Source organism: Melanostigma gelatinosum (assembly GCF_949748355.1).
Source record: "Melanostigma gelatinosum genome assembly, chromosome: 5".
Taxonomy (NCBI): domain Eukaryota; kingdom Metazoa; phylum Chordata; class Actinopteri; order Perciformes; family Zoarcidae; genus Melanostigma; species Melanostigma gelatinosum.
In genome coordinates, this window is record NC_136638.1 from 10,351,092 (window position 1) to 10,364,254 (window position 13,163).

The 13,163-nt window shown below is 47.7% G+C and overlaps 1 protein-coding gene across 1 annotated transcript in view; it reads right to left on the minus strand.

The window, feature by feature from the left end:
• The window catches only part of tenm1 (teneurin transmembrane protein 1), a gene marked incomplete at its 5' end in the record, with an annotated part of 163,195 nt that overhangs the window by 24,569 nt on the left and 125,463 nt on the right, over positions 1-13,163 (minus strand). Inside the window, one exon of the mRNA XM_079268409.1 lies at positions 1,538-1,692. Within this exon, the coding sequence (XP_079124535.1) occupies positions 1,538-1,692 (155 nt within the window). The remainder of the gene's footprint in view (positions 1-1,537; positions 1,693-13,163) is intronic.

Genomic DNA, 13,163 nt, shown 5'->3' on the forward strand with positions numbered 1-13,163 from the left:
TTAAACAGGTTTTATTTATAGACAGGTGGGTGCAGGTGTGGAGCCCGTGGTCCGACACCCGAGTGGCAGATCGACAGTGTGATGTCCCGTGGCTCGACACTGGAGAGTTGACAGATCGATGGTGTGAGTCCCGTGGCTCGACACTGGAGGGCTGGTGAGTTGGCGGCGTGAAGTCCCGTGGCTCGATACTGGAGTCGACAGAGTGTAATCCGTAGACCACAACGAGAGCAGAGCGGCGGAGCGCATCCACAAACACAAGGAGGGCAGAGCCGTGGAGTGTAATCCACAGGGTTTCAGCGGGTTGAAGACGGTACGACCTGACACTCCCAGACTGCAGGGCCAGAGCTTATATAGTGGCAGGATACTCATTAAGGGGCCCTGAGTCTGGTGTGTCAGGCTGCAGGAGGTGATCAGCTTGAGTGTCCTCAGCCGTGCATGATTAAGGGTGCGGCCATGGGAGGTGTCTGGAGGCAGAGGACAAACACAGAGCACATGGCACACAATAACAGACAGGGGAATCCTGGATCCTGACAATACTGTATATTCCCTGTGTTCGCTTTTGATTCGTGGTCATTTTCAGAAAATTACATTTGAGCAGCCACACATATAGTTAACCAGCGTGGGTGTGACGTTGATTATTCATCTCTTTGATTTGGATCTACATTACTGCGGGGCATTAGCGTATATGAAAGACAGCGATGCCGGCTAACGTTAGCGAGCCGCTCCTCTGCATAAGAATGTGCACAGGAGCGGCTGGCGAACACAAGAGAAGAGTAACGTCCTAAAGAATTCGTGGGATTGTTAGCAAGAGGGGCACACTAGCTTCCGTTTTATCGTGTATCGGCGAGCAGTGTCATAGATTAGAGTTCCTTCTGCAGAAAGTGAGACTTCACATCTATGCTGTTCGCTTTGCATAAACGAAAGCGGTAACGTTTGTCTCGCCATGCGGAGGTTTTCCATCAATGCCGATGCCACGGTGAGGTCGGTCGCAGCAGTTTATGCGAATGAACACAGACGGCTGGTGAATGCGCCGCGGAGGCCGACGACTAACACAAGCTAGCTGACATGGGCCACTTTAAGGACATATAAGAGCACCACTGGGAATTCACCCCGGTTGAACATATTCACACACACGCGTGTGTGTGCTCTCTAGAGCCGGCAGTTCATCTATAATTCAGCTTCTGCTCTAATAGGCCAGATATAAGTCAGCAGTATGATCTGAGCGCTGGCTGATCAAATCTGTGCAGTAGCTGTCTTTGGTCTTCACTGCACACACTTTCTCTCTCTCACACACACACACACACACACAGAAAAAAACGCATACACTTCTATGGCGACAGAAAGAGTTTCTGGCAATTTAGATCAACAAAACGATCACCGACTGTAAGAGATCGTATTATTTCTGGGTTAATTACGCTAATTAGCTGACACAAAATGCAGGAGTCTTATATATTTACGGCCTGTTTTAAGACAGAAAACACGTGGCTCTGGCTCTCTCTCTCTCACTCATTCCAACTAGGCCGCGTTATCAGCTTACCTGGGTGATGTCCATGCGCGCTTCGCAGCTCAGCGGCTGCGTCGACATCAGTCCGTTTGAGCCAATCACAGTGGAGAGCAGACCCCTCTCATTAATCTTCAGAATGGTGGTGCCGTCGACGAAGTAGACGACGCCTCTTTTATCCACCGCAATACCTGGGCGGGTGAGAGAGAGCGAGAGAGAGAAAGAGAGAGAGAAAGCAGAGTGAGCTTATTTGGAGACGACAGAGCGGGAGCGAGTAGGGGTTGAGAGAACAAAAGGCTGAAAACGTGAGAGACAGTGTGAGAGAGGAGAGGAGACGGAGAGGAGTGAGTAATGGAGAGAAGTAGATTGGAGAGAGGAGTGGGCTTTGGAGAGGCATCCAACTCAGTTAGACATTCAGCTCAGCATGCGGCTGTCTTATCAAAGGCACTGCACCACAGAAATGTAATTATATTTCCATTCCGGAGCCCACTAAAGGGATTAGAACAATGCAACCGGAGGAAGGAGTTATTTGTCACATTAGATGCGAGCAGGGTGCCGCAGTGAACTTTTGACATTTGCCGCATGTGTAATATTAAATGTGCGTCCGTGAACATCTGCATCTGTGCGGATGCTTGCACAGCGCATGTGAACTCTCCTTGCAGAGACGCTCTGCAGTAGACAGCGAGTGGAGAGACAAAGAGAGAGAAGAGGGGGGGGGGGAGGTAAGTCCAGGTATTAAAGTTCAGGGCAGACTATGAATCATCTGTTATGGATGAGGAGCGACCTTCATCCCCGTCTCATCTCCATACAGAGAACAGCCCTTTGACTCAACTCTCGGCAACAGCAATATTCTCCCACGACTCAACCCTCACCTCTCAAACCGTTACGCCGCCAATTCCCCTTGATTGCTTTCATTTAGCATCCGCGACAATAAGCCATAATTCAGTATTTCCACCCGCCATCTCCCAAGCATGTGGCTCACTGTTGTGCCGTTTAAAAGTGCATTGTGTTTATGGTTTGCCATTAAGTCGTGTCAAGTTTATGTATATATCTCTTTATCTCAAGCGCGCCTCAAAGGATAATGGAGATAAAGCCGTCTTATATATAACCTCAATAAATACCCAAACTAAATGGTGCAATACAATATGCAACAAAAGAAACCATAAAAACAATCTAATGCCAAGTAGCATCATGAAAAGATATAAAAAGGGCTACAAGTATGATTATCATAACTGATTTATCCGTCTGTTATTCTTACTATCATTCCTTTATTTGTTTTTGAATTTAATATTTCGGTTAATGTTGCCGACATAGAGCAGCGTTCGTTTCTGGTCTCTGTTTGGCTCAGCTTTGGTCCCCACCAACTGAAAAAGCTCTCCTCTTAGATGCTAAATGCTCCGCTGTTTTAACCAGGGAGTCATTCACTTTGTTAAGTCTGTCATTTGGTGCCGGGGCAGGCAGCATAAGGTGGGTTCATCAGAGTGGTTTTGTTTACTGAAAACTGCAGCCTGCTGTGTGTGGAAACCAAGGTTGATGAGCGCTGTGAGGGTGAAGCAGAACATTAAAGCGTGCGGGTTATAAAACCACAACGATACGATGGACGAGAGACGCTAAAACACATCGAAAGAGCGTATAGGTGCTGAACTGCAGAATTGGGTTGATAATTATCTGCGAGTTCATCCCTATTTGTGACCCATGAGCCATTGTTTCTATCGGAAAGTATGAATTAGTGCAGTTTTAAAACTTCAGAAAATAGTTTAAAACGTCCCTTCAACACTTACTAAAGCACAGGGCCATGTCTTCAAATTACTTTAAAATCTTTTTTTCCATCATTTAATTATATTTTACTTTCATTAGTACTTTGTTGAATCGACAGAGAAAAACAAAGAAGAAGCTAGAGCAGTATGTTTCGTACCTCCTTTAAAAGAGGGATCTCACCATGCATAAGAGCCACTACATCATGAATGAACTGGACAATGGCGCGACACCATCAGTATGCGCTACGTCTCCAGTCCCCCCTCATTCACTCATCTTTTCCCCTTTGATCTTCATGCTGGTTCTGTCAGTCTTTCTCCTTTCAAACTCGGCCATACTGGATTATGTGGGGATGCGCCTCTACTCGCTGTCTGAGCCTCGGAGAGAAATCGCCACCGCCCTGTTCCCCAGGCGGCGCTAAGGTCTCATCCTCCTTGATATACAATAGCTTTCTTTACACGTGATTTCATTCACCATGTGCGCACACACACACACACACACACGCAAACACAGGGCACCGCCACCACAACTAGAGTCGCGAATGTCCTCAAACGGAGCAACCCTGGACCGACCCCGTGAGTCATAAATCGTGCAGGTGGAGTGGAGGTTGGCAGGGGGGAGGGCCAGGGTCAGTGTGTTTCCTCCTGAGGCCAGAAGGTGAACTGCAGAGCTCTCCCTCCTGGCCCCTTCGTCATCCCTGTGACACAGACAGATTACACCACCCACACAGCCTCACCCACCCCCCACACCCCCACCACACCTTTCCTCTCCTCTTCTAGTTTCCCCTCGCTCTCCGTCCTCCCTAACTTGATCTTCTTCGGCTCTCTTTTTGCTCCCTCTTCCCTCCCCCGGTTATTTGTTTTTATCTCTGTTGTCCTTTGCTTTTGTTTCTGCAGGTTCGCTCCCTCTAACGTGCCCTGAATGTTATAAGTGCTAATCAAATCAGGGGCCCCTGACCCTTAAATAACGGCTGGGCTCTTTCTTCCACTCTTCGGCACCGCTCTTCATTTCTTCCTCTCGTTCCTCTGTGCCTTTCCATTTCTCCCCCTGTCACCTAGCATTACGCAGGAGTGACATCTCAACCCACAGCGCAGTCTCGGCCCACTTCGATCTAAAAGTTGCCACATTCTACCTGCTCTAATGCCGGCCTCGGATCCTTACAACTTTCCTTTCACTTTTCCATCCATTCCTCCTCCGAGCACCCTGAACCTGTCCCTGATCTTAGCGCTCATAAATCCTGCACAAGGACATGACGCAGCAGCCAGGACTCTCTCTAAATACTGATTTCAGTTCTCTCCGTCTCCGTCCCTCGCTGGATATTACTCTTTCTTCTCCTCTCTTTTGGTTCTATTGACTTCCATCCTAAATTCCCTCCATTCTTCCTTTATTTTTTTTTTGTTGCTTTGCTGACACCCTCAGTATGCATGCTCAGGATCTGCATGTCTTATGTCCGCACGGGCAGCATCTAAATAGCTGCCGATCTATCATCGGCAATAAACACAGGACTAACTTATTCATCCTCACACTAGCGCAACAATGAGGAACGATTGCTATTATCGCTCGGCATTGGCAGAAAGGATTTACGCCAGTTGATGTGTTGTTTAAGAGTATTTCGCCGTGCTGATTGAAAAGGCTGCAGATTAGTCCACATTCTCCTTGTCAGGGGCTGGATTTCCTGCTTCTGTGGGTAAAGCTGTACGCCGCCGCGTTCAGGGAATTTATGGCCCCTCCGTCAAGCCGATGGATACTCACAAGATATCAAAAGATTTACCGTGTCTCCCCAGGTGGACCTGGTCCTCTGATACTCATGTTTAAAAGCTGGCAGACGCACCGGTGGAGAGATAATTGAGATAAATCTCAACTGGAGAGGGAGACGCACATTTGGCTAAAGTTGGGACTGGATTTTATCATCAAAGAAGAGTGAATTAGATGGAGTTGGATTGACCTTGGTAAAAACAGAGGGAGAGAGGAGAGTGGGGGGGGGGGGGAGGAGAGGATGATAAAGTGGCGCTATTCGCATTCGTCTCAGATTTAGGGAGAAAAATGCAGCCAAAGAGAAAGAGACAGACAGCAGCAGAAGTGGTGTGAAGGAGGCGAGAGGTGGCAATGCGACAAAGGGACATGATGAGGAATTGCTTCAATTAACCATTACCGGCCAATCACTCTCAATCAAAGAATCTCTTTGTTCTCTGTCCCTGTCAAAAGAATAACAGTTATAACCGCCTCACCGTGGCATTGCAATACAATCCTATCTGATTAATGCCCTGGAGATGGGTCTCAGAGAGTAGAAGTGTTGATTACAGCTATTTGATGAGAAGGATCCACTGGGGAGTTTTTTCTCTCGAGCAGAGAGCAAAGGAGAGGTGAGGACATTTGTAAAGTGAGCAATGAGATGAGGTGGGAACGCCTCGTTCCCACCTCATCTCATTGCTCACTTTACATAGTTTTTTTACATAGTTTTTTCACTTTTTCATAGTAGACCGCCCCGTTGGCGTACAGTAACATCAGGATGTGGTGTGTGTGTGCATGGGTACGTGTGTTTCTGCTGCATACTGACTGCTAACACCTGAGCCCTCAAGAGTGCAGGAAGTCGGCCTGCTGGTGTTGTTCAAATTTCCCTTCTACAGTACTTTCAACCTTCAAATGTTAACAGAAAAGCTGCCTCTATGGATCAAAGCAAGAGGAATTGTAAAATCGTGTGAAAAAACAAACACATCAGTGTCTGTCCGCCGGGGAAACAACCACCGGAGTGCAAAATAAGCACAAACTCTGCGAAGGGAAACCTGCCTATAGGATATATTTATGGAGGAGAGAGCATAATGTGTGCATGTATGGAAGTTGCATTCGTATCGGAAAACTTTCAGACAGCCACGCGTGCAGCCGTGCACACGCACGTGCACACACACACACACACACACACACACACATTGCCAGCAGCCTGAGGAGTAAGTCCTCCAATCTGCCCTCGCATATCCCCAGGCTCAGTGGGTGTTAATGATATGGACTGGTATATTATTACAGCATCTAAATGACGCTAGCTGTCGCTGATTATATCCCATGACGCCTCCGTACACAGTAACCGTGTGGTGTGACTGACAACTGAATGCAGACAGACGGACAGTTTCACCTGCACAACCGGCGAGGGACTCCAGCCACAAATAAAGTCAACCAAAATTAGCCGGGGAAAAGCCTGGAGGGTTCACTAACTGCTGCAGTCCGACTGGAAGTGACGCTGAAGAACACATTGTTTCAAAGAGCCTTCTAGCTGGCTGCGTGGCGAACTGTTCCACTTGATCATTGCTCCCCGATGGTCGTTTGTATGCGCACGATGTTCGTTTGTATGCGAGCGTGTGAATATATATACAGCTGAGTGTGTGCGCGCGTTGTCAACGTGTGCAAGCTCGCGTTGTGGCCCGCGCGCGTGTGTGTGTGTGTGTGTCTGTGTGTGCCGTGAAGTCGCTAGGCGAAGAAGATAAGGCATGGCAGTTAATCACATTGTGCGCATATGAAAATATAGAGCGGATAAATCAGAGCGTCTGCAGATGAGAAATTCACACTCCCACACACACAACTTTCTTGAAGGCTATGAGGTTGCTGATGTGCACTAAAGGAGAGGGGGGGGGGGATAAACCTGTTCATTCAATCCCAGCACTGTGCACCATACTGATGTTGTGTCTGCACGTGTTTGACTGCAGGACTGTGTGATTTCGCACCTGCATTAAACAAAAACAAAAAAACGACACAAGTATCAATTGTTTATGCTGCTGTCAATGGCACGCTGGGATTGTGCACATGCCGCTCTGTGAACTGTGACATGCACGTGTATGCGCTGCAGCACTGTAAAACAAGTTCCGTTAACGACGGCTCGTATTTCCCCCAATCAAACATAAACTTCATCATCAATCAATACAAAAAAATAGCGCCATAAACAGGGGCCGGCGTGTATTTCTGCTGGATCTTTGGTAGCCAGTAATAATTCATGCTTATTGTAATTAATTATTCATTGAAGCCCCACATAACAGACAGTGGATTTGGTAATTAAGTCTGAGTCAGACACTGCGGCTCATCTAATCATCAACCACTATAAGTTTGTTAACATATTATCCCACATTAATTAATTATTGATAGCTGTTTTGTTTCTTTTAGCTGTTAGCTCTCAACTACACGTGTATGGCGAGACATGGCGAGCATGCACAGAACAGAAAGGAGATTTTGCAATAGTTGTGTTGGGATCTGACTATATGGCTTCGACATGTGCTGTGGAACAAAGAGTCAGGTCTTCCCTTTTGCAAGCAAAGGTTTCATCCTGATTGTGGTTTGATGAGCACCAAACCCCCGCTGAAGGAATTTCACATTAGGGTGTGAGTTCCCCCCCCCCCCAAAAAAACGATGCATTCCTGAAGTCACCTGAATGCACCGCTGCAATCTCATTGGCCGAGAGCCAAGACACCCTAGGACCCCTGTGGTTCAGCCACTGTTCTACAAAACTACCTGCAGCCCCCACCTCAATGCTTTTTCCACCGATCCCCACGGGGATAGCAGGAGGCACAGCAACGTTGCTTCTCTTTTTAACCAAAATCCTAGGTTTCACAGTTATATTCGCTGGCCGAATTCACCAAACTGTCTATTTTATCTTTGTTCGTATCCACGAAGCGAACCCTTTTAATCCTGCAGAAGTGAAGAAGCAAGACTCCTTCAGAAAGAGAGAGAGAGCTTCCACTCTCACCCAAGCGCCTCGTCTGCTCTGGCCATAAGGACGTGAAAGTCCCCAAAATTTTATTTTTTTCCTTTCCTCCCTTTGATTTTGCCAGTTAAATTACTCATTTAATTTCCTAAATGAACACTCAGCTGTTGCGGTAAATTTGATCGTCTAATTGTAACACAAACTCATTTCATTTTTTTAATCCACATAGATCCAACACACAGCTGTCACCAGTCAGAAGTGCTAAGCCCACTTCAGTAGCATCCCAATTGCAAAGCAGTAGTGCAGTAGAAACTTGTAAGTCACAGAACTAAGCATTTTCACTGTAGACCTCAAAACAGCAATTAGCATATAGCAGTCAAACTTGTCAGTCACAGACTAGGCAGTTCACTGTGCACCCGTTAATAACCGTAACAGTCCTTTGCTCGCATTAAGTAAATAACACCACTGGGTGTCGCCACTTACTAAAAGTAAAACATGCAACCAGAAACCCAGGTTAGGAGCATGAAGCTCAACAGGACTCAGACAACCCTGCATTACAAGATGCAGTTGCTGGCCCCCTCAGTCGCTACCATGTTGTGCAGCAGGACACAACTGCCCTGCCACAAGAAGCCCGGGTCACTCGAACAGAGCTGGACCAGCTGCAGAAAAGCTATTAAGCTCATCATGGTCCCCAAAGCGAAAACCTCTACAGTTTTAGAGAGTAACACCCTGAGTGCACAACTCCAGGCTGCTCAGAGAAGCACTAAGACCTGGCATGAAGAACCTCAGGGGGGTCAGGTAAGTATTGCTGTCGCAATCTCTGACCCCATGATAGGCCTCCTCCCTGACATAGTCAAACGAGCCCTGCCCCAAAGGCTTGATGAGCCTCGACTGAGTGGACAAGCCACTACAGTCACATTGAAGACGAGCTGCAGAAGAGCTATTAAGGTCATTATGGTCCCCAAAGCGAAAGCCTCTAAAGTTTTAGAGAGTAACACCCTGAGTGCACAACTCCAGGCTGCTCAGAGAAGCACTAAGACCTGGCATGAAGAACCTCAGGGGGGTCAGGTAAGTATTGCTGTCGCAATCCCCGACCCCATGATAGGCCTCCTCCCTGACATAGTCAGACAAGCCCAAAGGCTTGATGAGGCTCGACTGAGTGGACAAGCCACTACAGTCACCTTGAAGACCACTGCTAAGAGCTTAGCAGCATCTAGTGGTGTCGTTCTTCATCACACCACCAGGGACAGCGACCGAGCACCCCAGTCTGCTCGCGTGCTTGATCCAGGTGTCTCACTCCCCACTTTGCTTTTTGACAGAAGGAGGGAGGGCTACTCCCAGGCCCCGAGTGGCATTAGTGGTTCCAAACACACATCCACAGGTGAACAAAACGTCCCGTGTAGTCCATGCATGCACCTGAAACGGAGCCCCTCCTCCACACGTCGAGAGGTTAGTCGTCCTCACCGCTATGTCATCTTAAATGACTGTGCTAATTCAGACCACTCTGATGATCCACGCCCTCTCCGCGCGCAGGGTCTGCCTATCCATCAGCTTGAGTCTCTTGCGAACGACATAGAACGCTTTGATCCAGAAAATCATGAGTCATGGCATCAGAAGAGATTTCACCCTAAAAAGAGAATTAGGTTCAAACTAAATCTTAAGTCCCAAACCCACTCCAGAAGAGCAAGTTTAGACCCAGAGACCAAGAATCTTAGAAGCCAATGTGTGACGGAGGCGGTAAAGCGCTTTACCACACTCCAGACACTGGTGGACGACCCGAAGCCACTAAACCTTGCCAGCTGTGGGCCAGTTCCAGACGGACAAGTCGGCGTCACCCAGGAACATAGACAACCGATGCCAATGCCCCTCCTAGAGCCTGCTCCTGACTCTAGTCCACCCAGTCCGCCTGCATGCTTACAACTGCCAACATCTGCCACCCAAAACCATGTCCCAAACCAGAAGTCTTCCCTTTATTCGCTGAAAAACGCTCAGAACAAAGACGCACGACACTCTGACCTCTCCTTTGCAGTCAACCAGCCTGCAACGGAACAGGGGACACCCTGGGTACCCCAGAACAATTGGCCCCCAATTTCACAACCTTGCGCGGTGAATAATAAGAGTGCAGATTTGACCGCCCAGCAAGCACGAGATCTAGGCCGTCCAACCATTCGACAGCCTAAGTTGAAACCCACGCGAAAAGGGTCCCGACAACTACCGCTGTTCGACTCGGAAGAGCTGCGAGCTCGCCATTATGTACAACCAAACTGTAAAATGAAAAAGGTTTTTTTGGTACACACCTCTAGAGGACAGGAACCGGTCAGTTGGGCCATCCCAGCTGACCCAGGGGGGTGATAGGTAAATCCAAATCTAGAGTTAGGTAGACCATGACACAACCATCACACTAACCTACCTAACCACCTTTCCATTTTGTTTTGTTTGTTTTCATTTCTCTGCTTTCATTTGTTTTTTGTTTTTCACATACTATGCTACAGTGCAGACGTTATCACAAGATCATGATGTAGCAATTGAGTGTATTAGGAATAATGCCTTGCTTACCTATGATTTGTGTATGCGTTTAATGTAGTTAGTTAGTCATATGCCCAGATGCCGCCTTAGTGTCTGCCCAGACATCTTGAGCCTCTATGAACTATGAACTATGAACACTGACGGTTAAACCATCCCTTTCTTCCCAAAACTACATGGACTGTTTAACCTTTTGTGCTCTCAGAACTACATGGACTGTATGACACCACATGGAAGCCCACGTCAGTCCTTGGTTTGCCCTAAAGACCGTGGTGAGCACCTCGCTCTTCAGGCCAAAGGGGGGATGTTGGGGTCTGACTATATGGCTTCGACATGTGCTGTGGAACAAAGAGTCAGGTCTTCCCTTTTGCAAGCAAAGGTTTCATCCTGATTATGGTTTGATGAGCACCAAACCCCCTCTGAAGGAATTTCACATTCGGGCGTGAGTTCCCCCCCCCAAAAAAACTATGCGTTCCTGAAGTCACCTGAATGCACCGCTGCAATCTCATTGGCCGAGAGCCAAGACACCCCAGGACCCCTGTGGTTCAGCCACTGTTCTACAAAACTACCTGCAGCCCCCACCTCAATGCTTTTTCCACCGATCCCCACAGGGATAGCAGGAGGCACACCAACGTTGCTTCTCTTTTTAACCAAAATCCTAGGTTTCAGTTATATTCGCTGGCCGAATTCACCAAACTGTCTATTTTAGCCGCCATTTTGGGTCTCGCGCATGAGAGACGTCACCACGTCGCAACTACGTCACACGTCACTGAGCTGTTCCCTCGCTCTCCCCCCCTTTTGCACACACACACACACACACACACACACACACACACACACACACACACACACACACACACACACACACACACACACACACACACACTTCCCCCCCCCTCTTTTCAATAGTCTGTTGATTTTAGTTGTTGTTAGTTTAGATATTAGTTGACTCGATCATTAGTATTAGAACGTAATAAACTCTGTTATATTTTAAAGAGCAGCTGTCTGTGATTACTTTCTGCATGCGTATTGTGATAATAACTGTATATGTGGTCTGTGCTCGAACTTAAACCTTCACTTTCACTCTGAATGTGTAATAGTACTCAGACTACTGACATTGTGAGTGAACACTAATTATGAGACTTAGTTTTATCGTTTGGTTGTTGGTCCTGGTTCGCAGGGTGGTGCCCCGTTATTATTAATAATCATTAATAATTCTATTGATGTCAAGAATTTAGTTTCTTAGATGCTGATAACCCAAACACGCTCCTTTACGTTCCCAACAGTTGCATGCAAATTTTTGCACAATTTATTTTTGTTTTGGGGGGGGGAATGTAAATATGCGACTTGGCAGTAATTGCCTTGTTCGACAGCAAAAGAGAGATCCAAAGCAATCACAGAGGCAGCACACAAACTCAATTATAAAAGCAATTGAAATGCTTTGGACTAGAAAGGCTGAGGGGTTTGGATCAGTGCGGAGCGTCTGCAGATTATGTCGCACTGTTTAGAACATCAAACAAACACAAGGAGGTCTATCAATAGAGGCTCTTTTACCAGGCACGCCATCGCGACAACAAGCCAGTGAGGCTCTGCGGTGGTAGCAAGAGGAAATGGGATCAGATGGTGGTGGGGAGGGGGACAAATGTTTTCACCACAGAAAAAGGGAAAAGAAAGCGTCACTAAACTACTACAGATTGCAAATCTCTATGTGCAGCTTCCACTCAAACATAGTTTTTCCCGCACACAGGCAGAGACATCACGGTAACGGAGCCAGAGGCAGCTCCAGTGCAGTCTTTATCAGAGACCATTTCAGATTTTCCTTGCCCGTCTTCCAAAAACAACTGTGTGAGTGCTTCCTCGGAGGGAGGTCTGGTCACTGGTCTCTCGGAGCGCCACAGGTGATAATGGTACCCAGGTGCAAGCATTTACCGTCTCTGTTGTCCCATCCCCCGACACAGAGGCTGCACCTCGGGTAAATCCAATTTATTCCTCCAACAGTGGCGAAGCGCCGCTCCTCCTGTCAGCTTGCCAAGGCTCCCAGTGGAGGTTGACAGGCCGGCTGCCAGCAGCGGCCATCTCCACCAGTTAAAGTGACACGCGTGTCACATTCGCCATGATCACGCTGATGTTTGCCAACCTGACGTACCTTTAACAAGGCGCCCATAACTAACTCTGTGTCCCTTCACTGGGAGAAGCAGATTAGGTCCAGGGGCCCCCAGAGGATGTCAGTCAAAAAAAAAGCAGACCGACTCGCACAAACGCTGCACCTTTTGATGCACAGGCTCAGCCTTTGGCCTCGAGCCCGCATCTCTTATTGACTCAAGGCTTCATTACACACACAGTGAGCTTCAGTAATCTCTCTGAAGCCACCCTACACACTCCGACTACAAACAAGGTAGCTGTCAGTCTGCATCGTGTTCTACCTAATACATTACTTGAATAGCAGGCATTTTACCGGTAGAGCCTCGTTTTAAGTCAGCATAAATTTGCCTCTGCGAAGCCCATTGACTGTATTTTCTTTGGTCCTTAGCAAATCTTGGCAGTGGGCTGACTATTCCCCCCCAGAATATCTATGAGTCCTCCTCCTACCCGAGGTGATTAGGACGCAGACCGGCTACTTCCTCAGATGGATCCCTGTTTTTCAAAGTAGCCCGAGACACTTCTCATCTTTTTATCTGGGGGACAATGCAGCCACATGAC